This window comes from Gasterosteus aculeatus, chromosome 10, assembly GCF_964276395.1.
Source record: "Gasterosteus aculeatus chromosome 10, fGasAcu3.hap1.1, whole genome shotgun sequence".
Taxonomy (NCBI): domain Eukaryota; kingdom Metazoa; phylum Chordata; class Actinopteri; order Perciformes; family Gasterosteidae; genus Gasterosteus; species Gasterosteus aculeatus.
Window position 1 is genome coordinate 15,432,697 of NC_135697.1, and position 16,973 is coordinate 15,449,669.

Consider the following 16,973-nt stretch of genomic DNA (forward strand, 5'->3'; position numbering starts at 1 on the left):
CTGGTGCTCGGCTAGTAGATGTGAGGAGGATTTGAAAAGAGCATTTTTCTAAAAGCAGATGCAGATTCATGTTTTCTTTTTAAAGCAGGTTACAGTTCCCGTTAATCGAGGCCGTCTCTTCTACTGCAGATGTGTCTCACTAGTCGCGCATAGGTTCACGTTTATGTTGATTCAAGATGTTTGCCTGTTAATTTGCCTAAATGTCATAAAAGCCAAAGTATACATGAACGCTTTTAAGTAACCGCATAGTGTGTCAAATAAACATTATTAGCATTATATGATGACTAACAAAGCATTGTATATGAAATCAAACTTTATAGAAAGAAGTCTAGTAATTATAACTATGGTATCATACAAAATGTATAGTACAATGTCCAAAAAACGTCCTAGTAGAAAAGGCATAGTATGTCGAAAATGCTGACAAGTCACAGTATAATATTATGTTGAAAAATATCATGAAAAGCTAGTAAAGTCTAATACTAGTATTAGTCATTTTGAATGTCATCATGAAATCACAAGTCATAGTGTTATAATTTTGCAGTTTATTATTAATATTTATCATTAATACTATACAAATCATAGTATTCTATGTAATAAAATATATATCAAATAGCATAACGTGTAATGAAAATATGATCATAGAAGTGTCATAGTGAGTATTAAGCGCTTGAAAGAATATCAGTGTGGCCTATAATAGTATTTTATCAATTATAACATGCTATAATGATTTCATAAAGAATTTAAAATGACAATAAGTCATACAATACATCATTAAAGTATTTCATAAAAAGTCAGAGTTTAGAATATTAAGTCGAGCTTTAGTCCTAGAACATCATTACAACGCATACTGTGGTTTGACATAAAACTAACAGTAGTACACTCATTGTACAGTATGTCGTATAAGACGTCATAGAAAGTCCAAATATGAATTAACAGAATAAATGTATTTTCAATTAAATTTCAAGTAAATGTAGGAAAAAATATTTAAGAGGTTCAAAGTCCTTTTGTATAATAAATTGTTACATTAAAGCCACTTCACGTTGGACTGTGTTCAATATGATCTTTATTTGTCAAAAAGAAGTTCCTCAGGCTACGGATTCATGACGCGGAGCACAAATCCATTTCAGATGGCTTTCCGTTCAAATGATGTCTCATATTCAAAGCAATACTGCAGAGATAATAGTTTAAAGACAGTAATATTTCCCTGGTGTTGGACAATTCAGTGTGATTCACAGTAAGCAGATTAAATGTGTCCTTACACCCTGTTTGGCACATCGAAAACATCAAAAACTAAACTGCACTTTGAAGATTCCAACCGCACAATAATTTGGGGAAATGTTTTTTTCATGTCACTACAAAAGAAGTCACTCGATCCCCAAACAGCGTTATTTCCAATCGTGTGGGGACATGTTTTAAGCCGGGGAATATTATTATTAGAATTAGTAATTATTATAAATATGTTTAGACATGTGCTGCTGTATCAGTGACCAAAATCCTACTGTGACTTCACATCCCTATAAGTGTGCTTCGCTTCAATCATTCTAACAATGTTCTTCACTGTTGTTTAATTGGATCTTTGGGGGTTAAAACCAGTGAAACATGCAAACCTTTTAGATTTGGTTTCAGGATCGGTCAAAGAGACAAAAATAATTAGTTTTCCACAGAAGAAGCCACATTCTTTCAGAGTATCCTGACTGCTGCCAGACAATATTCAAGGAAATCTGGTAATATATATGAATATTCATTTCTTTATTTCTACAGAACATGTGATAGTTTGACCGGATGATGATGATGATGATGATGCAACACAAAGCTTCAGGAGGATCAATAGCAGATTCCCTTTGGACGTACGAGACAAACGCAGCAACTAAAACTCACACTGTTCCTTTGAAGAACCGGCAACGAAAACCAGATGTTTAATGCCGACAGCAGCGTGCGTGCAAAGCCCATTGACCGATAAATCGTCCATCGCGTTGTGCTGTAGATCGATGAGCACCGCTTCAATGCGAATGAATGCGCTGACATCATCGTGTGCATGTGTGTACCTCCTACAGCAAAGTCATTTGGTTTGTCATATGCAATACGGGAGACGGCGTCGCACGTCATTAATAAACTACTACGGGAAAAAAACTCCACTTGAGATGTTTAGCCGAGGTGTGCTGCTCACGCCGTAACCTCAGCCGCCCTGCGAGCGGCCATGGACCTCCTCCGCCGCATGGACGAGGCGGCGGCCTCCGCGACGCCGTGGTAGCTGTCCGTCTCCTGGGAGTCCTCGCTGTTCTGGGACTTGGTGCTGTCCTGCGAGTCCGGCTTCTGCCTCAGCGCCCGGATGTGCTCCTCCTTCAGCTCCAGGTAGGAGCGGGAGAAGGTGTGAAAGATGGACGTGACGGGGAAGGCCATGAGGAGGATGCCGCTCAGGATGCTGCTGAGCGCCACCACCTGGCCGGGGATGCTGCGGGGCACCATGTCGCCGTAGCCCACCGTCGTCATGGAGATGACGGCCCACCAGTAGCTGCCGGGGATGCTGGTGAACTCCTGCTTGGCGCCCAGCTCGCTCTCCGCCAGGAACACCAGCGGCGAGAAGAGGGCCATGGCGACGCAGAGGAAGAGCAGCAGCAGGCCGAACTCGCGCGTGCACCTCCTCACCGTCAGCCCGAGCGTCTGCAGGCCCAGCGAGTGGCGCGCCAGCCTCATCACGTAGAAGATCCGCAGCGCCCGCAGCACCCGGAGGACCAGGCCCACCTTCTCCAGGTAGTTGTTCCCGGAGCCCGCGGGCTTCCCCCCAACGGACAGGGAGTCCACGATGAGGGTGACGTAGTAGGGCAGGATGGCCACCACGTCGATGACGTTGAGGGGCGTGCGCAGGAAGGCGCACTTGCTCTGCGTCTGGATGAAGCGCAGCGTGAACTCCAGGGAGAACCAGGCCACGCACACCGTCTCCAGGACAAAGATGTTGTAGCACCTCTGGGAGCACTCGCCCTGCAGAGGGGGGGGGGGGGGGGGGGGGGGGAAAGACGTTACGTTTGCAAAGCAGCAGCAAACACCACCCACCCACCCCCCACCCCGCTCAGAGGTGGATGGCGCTTCAGACGAGGCGCCTGAAGTCAGCGGGGAGAATTTCAAAGCCCTGCTGTCGGACTGGTGGGTTCGCCGGCTGACGCGTTGGGGATCGTTTGATCTCGCGACAAGGAAGGTGAGGCCGAACACGAGCAAAGAGAAACGGAGCTGAAAGATTGATGAGGCGTAAAGAAACGGAGGCTCCGCGTTGCCTCGTTTAGTAAAAAAAACGCGGCCGACTCGCGCGTCAAACCCCAGCGAGCGAGAGCCGAGCATCAGTACATCAGTAATGGACCTTTTTCCGCCACCACGGCTGAAATATTCTCCTCTTTTCAGACGATAATACTTTGTTTTATCAAGACGCTGAAATAAGACTCATAAATATTGTAGGGTATAATTATAAGAGATCACATGGTTATTAAGTCAAAGCCCCCCCCCCACCCCCCCCCCCCCCCCCCGCACGGAGAACCCAGAAAATAAAGTGTGTGCTTTTCATATTTCTGCATTTAATTAAGTGTTATTAATTACAACACTCAATGAATTATTTGTGGATTAATTAGAATCTGAAAAACCCTTTAAAATCTCTTTGAAATGTTATATAATCCAGAGAAGTAGATATGGAACATGGGACTGAGTTCCCTGCCGTGCACGCGATGACGTCAGCGAGCCGACGGGGTCTCTAACGCGCACGCTGGGTTTTTAAAGTTCAGCTCCAAGGGGGGAATGCAAAAGCCCCCGAAATCTGCCTCTGCTCAATGAACACGGAGACGTCATTCCAACTGACTGACTCGAGGAAGGAAGCCCCCCCCCCCCCGCACGTCACTGATCGGCACATCTGGAGTTGCAGCTTTTCACGCGCCGGCAGCAATTAACGGTGGAGTTTGGAAAAGTCGTCACGGTGATCAGAAGTGGGATTGATTTATGCAGCACGATGTCCTTCAGAGTAAAACAGAGACGCCTTTCCCCTCACAGCCCGTCGATGACGGGAGATGTTTTAAGTCTCACCACACCGGTTTCAAAGTGAAATTAAAGGCCGTTATTAACGATTAGAAACGAACCGACGTGGACGAGGATTTCTTGAAACGCGTAATGCAAGCAAAACATTCAGAGCCGATTGAACTTGAACTCTGTGACGGAAACCTGCAGGCCTGGAGCGGCCTTTCCTTGAGCCGTCGGACAGAATCACAATTTATTAACACGCCGACGTGCATTTGGCTGCACGGAAACGTGCGTTGTTGGCTGCGTTTCTGCAGATTTACTGGAGGCTCGTTCCGATCCGCCTGCAGCGCACAGCTTCGGTTTGGTCGGCTTGCTAAGGGGTAGAAACATATAGAATATAAGTTTATGATATAGAGTCTCCACTGAGTTAAAATGACCGATAAGTTCTGTCCTTAGCACAGCATAGATCCAAGCATATGTGTCCTCACTTAGAAGTGGGAAATGACAAAGTAACTGTGAGGCATAAGAGCTCAGATGTTTGTCTCGTTTTTATTCTCCCATTTCGAAAATGCCAAAAACATTTGGATGGATTATAGAGGCGACAGTCATTTGTGCGATAGAAATATATTCAGTAACGGCTCTTTCATTCCGCTGCCAAATAACTGGCCTATTTTCTGTCATCGATCCACCTCTGAGGCCTCCCTCCAACCCGCACGCCGTCCATTCCACGTCCAGAACAATGAGCCCACATCCAGCCAGGACCAATAAACGAGCCCGTGTCCAACTCCTCGCGGGGCCCGTTGGCTTTCACGGGCCTGCGGGCCTGTTCCCGTCTGCCGCCGCCTCGTACGTCGACCAGCGTATTTGTATCGCTCTCTGTCGGGGGGGCGACGGGGGCACGAGCGGGCTCTTAATTTATTCATCCACCTCACTGGGATTCAGTTTGAACTCTTCCGGTGTATAAATACACATGTTAAAAAAAACGTTTTACACGTGAAGAGAATCCTTGTGGTAAATTGCACAGCCACGCTGGTCCCTTGTGGGGACGTCGTATCCACTGCATGAGACACATGCAGACGGGATGTTTAGCGGGAAAATGTCGTCACCATTGCGATTTACATTTACAGCTGAGGCTCTTTGTGGATTTGGATGTGCAGGAACTGTAACGTTATTTCAATGTCGGAAAGGTCACCGTGCCGTGGAGGGTGTGACTTTCCTTTATTTCCATATTCGGATACGTGAGGTGATACCTGTGCACAAATCTACGTTGTGGAACGTGGTATTTTCACGCTTTCTCCCCAAAAGCATGAGAATACCACGTTTTATTTCGGCCCGTTCATTGACATCGCTTTGCAACTACGTCACTAGAAACTAATAAACAGAAGGTCTTCTACATTCTCTGATAGAAGATTATGAAGATATAGCGCATACTTCTCGCTAGAAACGCCATCGAAATGCATACAAATGCTGATGCTTTCTTAAAATATTGTGTTTTTCACACATAATAGAATTTTCGTTGATAGTCACGTGACCTAGTTATATGTATATATATATATATGTATTCATAACCCCGAATGACGCCCTCGTGCCACTCACACAGCGCACCCTCGTCTTAATTCTGCCCGCACAACCTTAAAATGACTGAGGTGTGTGACATTAGAGCAAAGGGGGGGGGGGAATATGAGCAGATAGAAGCTCACTCAAGTGAATTGGCACAAACCATAACAAATAAGATTGATGTTCCCACTGAGTTAATAGCTTAGCGACGTGCTGTGAGTGCAATCATTTCTCAGAATGACCAAATTATATCATGTTATTTCCCCCACTGTGGCTCTGTGACTTTCCTCCAGTGCATTGCTGTGTGTGCGTGTGTGTGCGTGTGTGTGTGTGTGTTTGTGTGTCTGATTAGCTTGCAGAATCATAATTAGCAGACAAAGTATTCCGCTCAAACCCAGAGGTAATAATTACATAAGCATGATTACTGTCTCTGGAACTTTTTAAAGCATCTAATAAAACAACATCTTTGGCAAGAAGAAGGAATCTAATCCACCACCGACATGGAGTCTGATCAAAAGCATTTCAGAGATACTTATTTATTTATTTCAGTGGCCTGAAAACGTTGCTGTAACTCACACACACACACACACACGTGGGCATTGATCTCGGCGTCAGCCTGTTTTGTTGCTCGTCAATATGTATTTATTACTCGTGGTTCTTCAGACAGGGCTCCAGAGCTTTGGGACAGATGCTCGCTGTACTTTGCGGAGCAGAAATGTTTTGTTCATTTCAACACGAAGCAGCTTTTAGAAGACGCGCTCTCATTTGCACAACGTGATGCATGCACGTTACCTGTTGGTCACCTGCTGCGGTAACAGCCTGCACATGGACGCATTGTTTCTACAATAGCAGCAGCTGAATAGACCGACCGTCCTCTTCCGGCTGCAAAACCAGCAGCAGATATTTATGTTCCTGTTCTCCCCCGTGGGCGTCTTTATAGTTCCATCTGATCTGACGCAATCTATAATACCATCGATAATTATGGCTGCAGCCTGACAAAGGTGCGTCTCCAGCTCTGACCCCCCCCCGCCCCCCCCCCGTTCCCAAAGCGAGCGCATGCTATGAACAGTGTTCTAGCTGGAGTCATCAGTAAAAGGGGCTCGCGGGAGCACATTTCTGGGCAAGCGGGCTGAAACCAACGGCTTCCATCCGCATGGATTTGACACGACGAGAGAGTTTCAGTCTCCTGGGACCCGATTCGATATCAGCGGTTTCCTCACACTTGGAGCTTCATCGGTCGATATTCTCAACAGCCACACAAGCAAAGTGCTTCCTTTGTGGTTAAACCGGGAAAACGCGTATTCAAATATACTTGAATTATTGAGTATCATCAGTCAACGGCAGGCGGACGGCTCCGGGTGTAAATGTTTGCTAATGCAAATGCTTCTACGGTAACAGGAGAAGTGTTTTCTGATAAAGTCAGTGATGCCCCCCCCCCCCCCCCTCATGCGTTGAGAGGCTGTTCGGCTGGTTTGCTTGCTGCTCCGCAGGGAAGAGCAATTACAGGAAGCAAACCGGCGGGTTGGAGAAACACGTTCGGTTATTTAACCTTCAAGCGGGTTTGGGAGCAGGTGGCAAAGCAGCAGCCCGTAGAGGCTCTCAGGGGCCCGTGCAGGTGAAAGGTGGAACGTAGTAGACGCTCAGGTGTAAGTCAGCCCCCCCCCCCCCCCCCCCCCCCCCGTGGTGAGGTTGCACTTTTAAAGCGGATGGGATGTTCATCAGAGGTGGAGTGTGTCGGGCCCTGAGGCGGCGCGAGAGGTTGGATCCGCATTCCCACCGGAGACGAATGGGACAAGAAGACAGTGAACACAGCGGGCCAGATGTTTAATGCGCTATTCATCCGGAAAGAGCAGAGAGCGGCCGTGAAACGCGTAATGCAATATGGGCTCTTTTTTTTGTACTGTGTGGTTGTGTGTTTGTGTGTTAGGGGAGGAGAAAGGCCTCTTAGCCCCCCAAATGCTTCTCTGAGAGCCACATTAGCGTCCAAAGCGTGGCTAAGTGCTTTTTATTGCAGGAGGATCTTTGTAAACAGTTTTTCTGGCCGAACTCCCTCCTCAAGTGCATTAAAATGGACGCTTCCTGGATTTAGGTTGCGTTACTTCCCCCCCGCTGTGCAATTTAATTTGGGCGGAATCCACAACTGAGAGCATCGTGGCGTGACCGCGAATGGAAACGTGAAACTTTTTTTGCCGTATGCTGTTAGTTTCGCGCGCTAGCACCGTTTTTTTTGGCCCTTTACTTTAAACTTGATACGTTTTTTGTCGTGAAGACAAATGCGTCCTTTTTAACGTTAATCCTTTTATTGTTTTCATATCAGATCTTTTACATCGGGTTTTCTGTCCGTCAGATGTCTCATTTACCAGTCAACACACCGCTGTGCGTGTGACCTCGGGGTGACCTCGGCCTCTATTTTCATATACGCTCTTCTTTTATGTGCTGTCTCATAAAAACGTCCGCACGCCACCTGCCTCGCCACAGGCGGCGCCGCCGTTGACAACCTGCTGGTGGACTCATCGGAGCCCTCAGCAGCTAAAGAGACTCATTTTTCCCTCAGCAGTTGCTGAACGCCAAACAGACGAGCCGGGAGGCCGGAAAAGACCTCCGCTTTATATCCTCGACATGTCATATAAGCCTAAAGACGTACGTGGTGTCCAAAGCGTATTTGAAATGCCTCAAACTGCACAGGAAGTTCATTTTTGCAGGTTTGAATGAATAATAAATGAGTGCCGTGCGTTTAGTTGAGTAGACTCGGTCGGTTTGTTCAGGCGTAGCAGCCAGTGTGTTTCTCATGGACGCTGCTTCCTTCATTTCAGCACAAACTGTGGAGACGAAACCCAAGTCTCACAAACGTCAGGCGACATTAAAATGACACAACGTTTGATATTCCGGACTGGGAACGCTCATTTCATTAGTTTCATTGCTATGGGGAGGATCTGCTTGGCTATCAAAGCTAATGGATATTGGGATAAGTTCTGTAATGGGGGAGCGCGAGTGGGCGGACCTCCCCTAAAGAGACGCGGCAATTAGCCGAAAGCGATTCACCGATTTGAGCTGAATGCGAGGGTTGAGCTGCTGAAACGCTTCATCGCCTGACAACCGCGCGAACGAAGACAAAGCAGGAAGTCCGGCCCACTCGCGTCGCGCTGACGCGCGTTTTTCAGACGGAAATCGAAAGGCCGAGTTCTTCCCGCCGCCGCGGCCCCCGAGGAGAGGAGACGCCGCGGCGCCGCACTCAAACCTCGAACTGCCGGGGAACCAAACAGGGGGAACGTTTACTGTGTCACACGCAGAGCAACTCGCGCTCACGCCGCTTTTAGGGAAGCGTTTTTTTAGTTGCGCCGGAGCGCGTTGTTTGTGGCCGTCGAGGTATTTGAAAATAAGCGTCAGGCTGCGGTTTGCCTCCCTTCATTGGGAGGTTTTCAAAGGATGACAGAGCCGCCTCATTATACCCATAAACCCCCTGGGCTTTAGCGTTTGCCCACTTATTTTGGCTTCTCACTTCTAATGAACCGCCACCACCTAACGTTCCCTTGCAGGAGGAGCGAGTGGGGCTCGGTACTTCAGGACACCTCCGGGTGGTTAATTGGTGCCACGGTGACACCTTTCTCCAGCCGCCCAGACTCTGAAACATTGAATCACTGCCGTGGCTCCTCCGATTCAAAGCGGCGGCTCCATGCAGGCGCGTAATGACCGATGCCACTTGATGGAGATGAAATGAGACGATGTCTAAGTTGTTCTTTGTTCAGCTTTCACCCGCTTTGTTTTCCTGATAGATTTTCCCTTTGAAGCTTGTACAGTTCATGCTGACATGAACGTCCCCCCCCCCGCCTGGTGATGAAGATATGTGTTTGACGGCTCTTCTTTAATCATACTCTAGAGGCCAGGCGGGGGGGCATCAAAGATCTCGGGAGGGAGACATCGTAGGCTTTAATATGCTTAAATATGCTTTTTGTGTCGCAGAATGAGACAACGTGCGCAGCGAGTGGGAGCAAAACCTCTCTTCCATCGAGGTGAACATCCAGCAACAAGTGGATTGAGTTCTTTCCCAAATGTTGAATTTAGAGGAATCTGTTTTTTCTGGTTGTTCAGGGTCAAATGTTTTAGCGAATGTTGGGAGTGCAGCTTTCCAAAAAAAATGCCATGTAGGATTTAGAGTTAGAAAGGATCTATGGAGCGTCAAAGTGAACATTCCATTTTAACCTCCCAATATGTTTACTGGTCAGCTGGTCCAGAGATGCTTTGGGCAATCAAGCCTTTAACTGCATGGCTATAATTTGCATAATCATCGTGTTATATAACAATAATGAGCTCATTTAACATTCAGTTGATCCCATTTCGTATTCATTTTTGTAAGCGGGTCGAATTAAATACACAGGGAAGAATATCTGTAGAATTTTGCAAAAACAGAGACCTGAGATACAAAACCAGGACAGGCTTCATTTTAAGATGTATCAATAAACACGGAGCCTTTTTTCCTCCTCGTGCTGCGTATTCGCTGTCAATCACCGCCTGCACGACTCAACAACTCGGGTCTTGTGTTGCTCCTTTAAGCTGCAGAAGCAGTCGACGCAATGATCCGCCATTCAAGTGAAAGAAGCTTCTGAGTCCCTGAGTCTTCGGCGCGATGATTCACCATAAAAAACACCAGGACGACTCTGTATGTGGGACGCTGCATCAACATAATCTCAATTCCACTGTAGCAGCTGTAGAGCACTGACACCCCCGAGGCTGCTGGGAATAAAAAGGGGTCCTCAGTGCCAGGTTCCCTAAGTTAATAGTTCTGTGTGTGTGTGTGTGTGTGTGTGTGTGTGTGAGAGCGCTTTACTTCACTCTGGGGGAAACATTACATTTGATATCACTTTGCAGCCTGTTTTTTTTTTTCCTTTCAATTTTCTAAAATTGTTCATTTTCCTTTTAAAATTAAAAAGCGGGAGATGCTTCCCTTTTGAGTCGCAGCTGAATTATTTGAGTGCCGCAGCTTTCGCCGGGCTGAATTATTTCGCATCCAATAACCGTCGGGGGTTCATTCCGAAAAAAAGAAGAAAAAAAAGAAATACGGGCAGCCAGATACGAGCCGGCACTTTTTGGATCGTTTTAAATGAAATTATGAGCAAAACAAAAAAAAAAAAGCAATTAAAGGAGTGGAGCGCTGCGCAGGCGGCACTCACCCTCTCCTCCTCCTCTCTGAGGTCCGGCATGGTGCTGACGCACAGCGTCACCGCCGTGATGGCCACGAACACCACCGACAGACAGGCGAAGATCTTCCCCGGCAGGCCCGAGTGGGGGTTCTCCACCATGTCCCGCAGCCTCCGCATGCAGCCCCCGCCGGCCTGGGCCTCCTCCTCATCCGGGGGCGGCGACGGCCCCGGCCCGGCCCCCGGGGGCTGCGGGCTCTCCTCGCGGGACCGCGGCGAGGTCAGCTCGGCCTCCTCCTCCTCCTCCAGCCTCTGCAGCTCCTTGTACTCCTCCTGGCGGAGCCGCAGCTTCCGCAGGCAGCACCAGTCCAGGCTGTTCTCCTCCACCCCCCAGTACAGCAGCTCCTCCTGGAAGGAGAGGGCGCACATCTCCCGCAGCAGCCGCAGCTTCCCCGCCGCCAGGAAGGAGACGATGGTGCGGAAGGCCGACGGGCTGCGGTCGAAGAAGTACTCGTTGCGGCTGCCGTCGTAGTCGTCGCACAGGTCCATGATCTCGGCCTCGCTGCTGCAGCCGCTCAGCTTGCCCAGCCGGGTCAGGGGGAACTCCTCCAGCGTGGACCAGGGGATGCGGTACTTGATCCCGCCCACGTTGATGATGGCCGCCCCGTCGCCCGGGCCGCCCTCGGCCCCGTCCTGTTGGCGGCGCTGAGGCTGCGGCAGCAGCAGCTGCGCTCGCTTGTAGAACAGCCCCTTCTTGCTTTGGACCTCCTGCGGGTTCTCCACGGGCTTGAAGTGGAAGGGGGTGAACTGGTGCTCGCTGCTGCCGGCCAGGAAGGCCACCTCCTGGTACATCACGGCCCACTTCGCCGGGGGACCCCGTCCGGCGCGATGCGGGGTCCGAGGCGGGGGAGGTGGGGGGCTTCACAGGGTACGTGAGGTGCCGGGGAGCTCGTCAGCCATTCAGCAACGCAGCAGGTCCCTGCAGGGAACCACAGGGCAGGTATTTCATTTGTTTGGAGACGTTCGGTTTATATGTTAGTGGTTAAATGATCAGAGTCGGTTTGTTCAGCTGGGCCTCTTCGTTGGGCGCGATCGAGCCTACAAACGCTTATTTCACTGGATGTGGTTTGAAGACTCGGAGCGGCAACAGAGTGAAGCACATGCAGACCTCACAGAGGAGAGGTAGCAGTCTATGAAAGTGATCCACAGAGTTCCTACTCGATTGCTTTTCATTACCTTTCTCGCCTGAGTGTAAACACATGCTGCAGACAAGCCGCGAGTCAAAGTGTTCTTCTGCGGACTTTAATTGCAATGGAAGATCAAAGAAAACAACTAGATGTCAAGTTGCAGTCTGAACCCCAAGCTGAAAAAAAATTAATAGAGCTGTTTTTTTTCTGCAACACCGGGCTCAGAAATAAGACAATTTAAAGACAAAATAAACTGGTGAATGAACATCACAATGTCGATTTCACTGTTTTTGGGACTAATTATTGCCTGTACGCATTATGGAATGCCATCAAAAGCCAGAGTTTAGGATTCCAAGTAGTATTTAGTAGTATTAAGTAACCAAATAGTTTGCTTTTCAAGTCTTTGACTCCATCTCCAACCGTTGACCCGGTCCGGTCTCATCACTCTCTTCATCAAACACCGAGACGTTTGAGTGAACATCCTCTTTTCACGTCTTCCTAAAGAAGTGCTGGGATTCAATGTCACATTCGTGAAGCCGCGGCGTCTTAACACGTCGGGGGCTATCGTTACACTGGATGTCACAGGCTGCAGCGGGGACCCGCGGCGGTGCAGCTGACGTAGGGAGGGACGGGCACATCATCACAACAAACGCACGAGACTGGGACCCCGTCCACGTCTCCACGTCCCCCCCCCCCCCCCCCTCAGCTACCCCCCCGAGCTTGCTCCTCTTTTGTGAGGCCAATCGTTTTCCAACCCTCAGCAGCGACTCGGCAAAGAGCTGCGCCCTCGGGTGGGCTGCGAGGAGTTTAGTGTGCTGGGTCCTCACTGCTTATCTCGCTACGTGAGAGGATCGAGGATTGATGGTTAGCGTAGCTTAGCATAAAGACTGGCTGCTCTGTGCACTGCATGTCAATTCTTCTTTCAAATACACGGCCAGCGTATTCAATTTAGACAACAAGTCAATGACAACAAATGCACCTTCCCACTAACGACAACGCAGTGATTCACAAATGCGTTTTTCTAATTTGAGACATTGCCGTTCATTCCGAGCACATCACATCACCCTCATGCTCCTTAGTCGGGGTGACTGAAGTACATTCAATCATGTCAAGTTGTGTTTCCTTTCATCCTCAACACAAATGATTTCTGCCAGAGAGCCGTGACCCTGAACGCCTCGCAGGCGGCGTCTCTGACACCGAATCCGTGACGGAAGAGTCAGTAAAAGACAAGCCTCCTTCCCCAGGGGGGAGGGAGGGGATTCATGTCTTTCCTTTCATCCCAGATAGCAGGTGAAGAAATGCGGTGTACTTTTGAACTCTGCTTTGTTCTTTCACCACCTGCCGCTCATGCAAATACCCTTTAAATGCCACTTTGAATAAACGTGCAACTTGTGCGTGACGGAGACGTCTGCCTTCCCACTCGGGCTTCCTCCTCGTAAGAGGCCTGAAGCACGGGTCTTCCCCGGGGAGACGGACATTTTAAAGGACAACTCTTTTAAAACCCCTTTAATATTACTTGCAGTCCTGAGGGGACAGCTCACCTTTAGAATATCTTCTTACCTTTAGTGTTATCTATCAATCAAGCTTGTTTTGGTGTGAGTATATATATATATATATCAGTCTCTCAAAGATAATGTGCCGTAATGACAATGGGCTTGTAGAGCAGTGTGGATAAAAATACCTGAACATCTGCAGAAAAAAACCCAAACAGCAGTGTCTTTCTGCAGAAATCCTGAACCTGCTACTAAAGACTTTGCTGTGAGCAGCTTCAAGGAGGAACTGTATGACGGACAGAAAGTAGTTCCTACGTCAACCTCATCTGCCTCCCCAATTAGACACCAGAACTCAACACTTTCACGCGCTGCTGTTCAAAACCTCCAAAACCGGCACGACAATTTCCAATTGAAATGAGTTTAAACCTGAGCTTGAAGCCTGCCAGTCGCCCCTCAACCGGTGGAGTGAAAGAGCTGCATTAAACAAATGTGTGAGGAGACAATGGGCTGAATGAATTGCTGGAAGGGATCGGATCTATTTGGTGGTGCGGAGGCTCAGGCATCAGGACGCAGGGGTGTAGAAATCACAGCCCAACACGAAGAAAAGAAAACAGCAGACTAACACACACAGAGCCCGTCGACGCTCTCCCGCTCCTCTATTTTCCATTCTTATTACGTGTCTGTGCAACACAATAAGGGCGCCGCGCCGCCTCCCCATCAGCTCACCTCCAGCAGGAGGACCAATTGGAGGAAGTGCACGTCCTACGTGATCTGTCCTCGTTAGTTTGTCCTCCCTGGTTTCAAGGGGCCACTGAGGCCGGGCTTCCGTGCTTTGGCCCCAATTCACCGCGAAGGAGCGCATTCATCTCCACGTGTCAACAGGTGGAGGATCCCGGCACAGAGGCTGGAGGATGGATGCAGGAACGGGAGAGGGGAGAAGAAGCACGAGGATTAAACAGCCCCTCCGTGTGTGCGTCGGGTAAAAGTCATGCACTCAGATGCTGACAGGTGAATGTCGATGGTCAATGCTGTGGAAAGGTGCGTGTTTGGGCTGCTGGAGGAAGGAAGCAGCGGCACAGCAGGGATACGCTCCCACAAAAGGTTAAAACAAAAGGACATTGTTGGGAGACAAAGACAAACATGTGATGAAATATGTGAGGAGAGTTACGTTTAAGTAAGGTTAGTGAGCCCAATATGTAATAATAAGATGAATTAAGTACAAGAAGGACACGCGTCCATTCAACAACACGTACACCTTTGTGGACGCAGTAATTGAGAATAATTGTGGGATATTACCAATACGTGGAAGAAGTTAGTCACGTGTGTGAAACGCGCTGGTTCCGTTCCGTTTCCCTCCGCATGGCCCACAACGCATTTGACCATTTTTTGGGGGGGACATTTGTCGTCTCATTAAAACAAACATCGAGATGTCTTGTTGTGCTGTCGAAAGGGGGGAGAACCCGGGAGGCCGGACTCACCCGGTGAGCAGCCGATCTCGTCCCCCGGCCGGCTCCTCGGATCCGCAGCATCCCGTTAAGTTTCCCTCGCGGGACATCGCGCCGCGATCCGCGCGCAATTTCTTTCTTTCTTTCTTTCTTTCCTCCCCCCCACGGAGTTTCAGCGTCTCCTTGAAGTCGCAGTTTAAACCCACCGGACGTCCCCGCGGGTCCCCCGAAAGACACCGATTCGGTCCCCCCCCCCAAAAAAGAGGCAGATGGACACGTTAGTCCGAGTCAACCAGCGCTCCGCTCAGACTGCGCCGCTCTCCACCGCTGACGACGAGGCAGATGTTGCGGAGCAGACTGTGCGTGCGTGCGCGTGTGTGTGTGTGTGTGTGTGTGTGTGTGTGTGTGTGTGTGTGTGTAGGTGCGTGCGTGCGTGCGTGCGCGTGGACGGACCTGATGCCGTCCAGGTGCGTCCCGAGCCGCGCGCTCCGCGGTGCGCTGCGCTCAAATGGCAAACTGCGTCTGTGGGAAAGCGCGCAGAGCGCAGCGCGGCGCGGCTCCCTGTTACGACACGACCAAGGACACCAACCACGCGCTGCATATATCCTCTCCTTTTCCCGTGTTTCTCTTGTAGAAATAGTTCTGGTAAGTTGCCATTTCTGACACGATGTGCAGCGTCACCGTAGTTAAATTCATTTGGACGTAGAGACACGTGTGTTTCTGTGCGTCTCGGGAGTGAGACAACTACCCCGGACACAAAGGTGTGGTTCTGTCTTCCTGGTTTTCAGTCAACACGACGTCAGCTGAGCTCCCGATGAGAGACCTGGAGTCTTATTATCTATCTGCATCTATTCATCTCATGGGCTTCACGTGTGGTGACATGAAAATATGTCTGGCCAGATCTAAAAATAGAATCCAGGTCAGGAGGTGTTTTTTTTTTGTTTTTTTTGGAGCTGCATGTTTGTTTTTGCAAAAAGAACATGACATGATGTTATAAAGTTCACAAATATCACCCAAGCAAACATTAGATATTGGTCTCCAGAGGGGGGCTCCAGGAGGTCAGCTAGTGAGAAGATAATTGGAAAAATGTCCTACTGCAATCAAAAATGACCTATTGAGATGACTTTGCCGGGAAAAGTCCGTACATACTTGATAATGAGGGTTGCGTTACATTTAGTGAGAGCTAATTAGACTTTTTAAAGGAGCGGGTGAAACGCAAACCCTCCAGATGTCGCCTCCCTCTCTTTGTTTGGGCCTCAGACTTTATTCGTGGTAAGAGATCCTTTAGTCTGCAGACAGACATTATTATTAATCTGCCATCCAGGCTCTTGCTGCACAGTGTGTGTGTGTGTGTGTGTGTGTGTGTGTGTGCGCGTGTGCGCCGCGCAATTCAAATTTGACAAAATTAAAACAGAAGTTTGTTGTTGTGCAACATCATATTTAATTTAACCGGTCTGAGTCAGACAGCTATTTTAGCTTTTCATCCATTAGGTGAACAGCTTACGCAGGCTAGTCATGATGGAGGACCAAGCCAGAAAAACACAAATAGAGGTCACAGCGAGCGAGATGAGTAACCACGAGTCCCACTGATGCAGCCATTAGCCGCTCTGCACAAGCGCCTGGCGTTGATGAGCTGTGCTCCGAATATGCTGCCTCAGCCTTGTGGGCACGCAATAAACTTTGACTTCATCCCCGGTCCCTCTACCTCTGCAGGAAGATGAAGCGCGCCCCCCCACGGACCGTAAGCACCGCGCTCCGCGCCTCTCGGGCCTGGAACCCAAACACGTGGGTAATAAAAAGCCTCGTTTCCAGCAGAGCTGACAAGTGTTTGCAGTTGGTTAACGGCGCGTGCAGCAGCTAATTAATAGAAAAATACACATCCCTCGGCCTTTAAGGATCATTAGCCGCGCTTTTATTTTAGCGCCGTATAGCGGGACAAACCCGCCATGTGACAAATTGAGTATTCAATTATGTACAAACACAAAGTTTAATCCCTTATCCTGATCCCTTCGGGATTTCTACTTCTTTAGGCCAGTTGAGCTGCTCTGCAATCCCCCCCCCACGTATCCAAAAGAAGCTCCTCGTGGGGCCCAAGAGCTCCTGGTTGGGATCCCGCTTGTTGCTGGAGTTGTTGAAAGCAGATTACAGGTTATTCTTTTT

The 16,973-nt window shown here is 49.1% G+C and overlaps 1 protein-coding gene across 1 annotated transcript; it reads right to left on the reverse strand.

The window, feature by feature from the left end:
• Nucleotides 1-1,731: 1,731 nt before the first annotated feature.
• Nucleotides 1,732-15,253, reverse strand: kcng2 (potassium voltage-gated channel, subfamily G, member 2). The gene is made up of 3 exons (XM_078080954.1): nt 14,847-15,253; nt 10,722-11,667; nt 1,732-2,979 (listed from the first exon to the last, which is right to left on the reverse strand). Exons 2-3 carry the CDS (start codon nt 11,538-11,540, stop codon nt 2,164-2,166), a joined length of 1,635 nt encoding a protein of 544 aa, XP_077937080.1. The 5' UTR covers nt 11,541-11,667; nt 14,847-15,253; the 3' UTR covers nt 1,732-2,163.
• Nucleotides 15,254-16,973: the final 1,720 nt, after the last annotated feature.

Excerpts from the sequence above, each read along its gene's own strand:
- kcng2 (XM_078080954.1), bottom strand. The coding sequence starts at position 11,540 with ATGTACCAGGAGGTGGCCTTCCTGGCCGGCAGCAGCGAGCACCAGTTC. Across the intron at positions 2,980-10,721 it reads TCAGAGAGGAGGAGGAGAGG|GGCGAGTGCTCCCAGAGGTG; the intron begins GTGAGTGCCGCC and ends CCCCCTCTGCAG.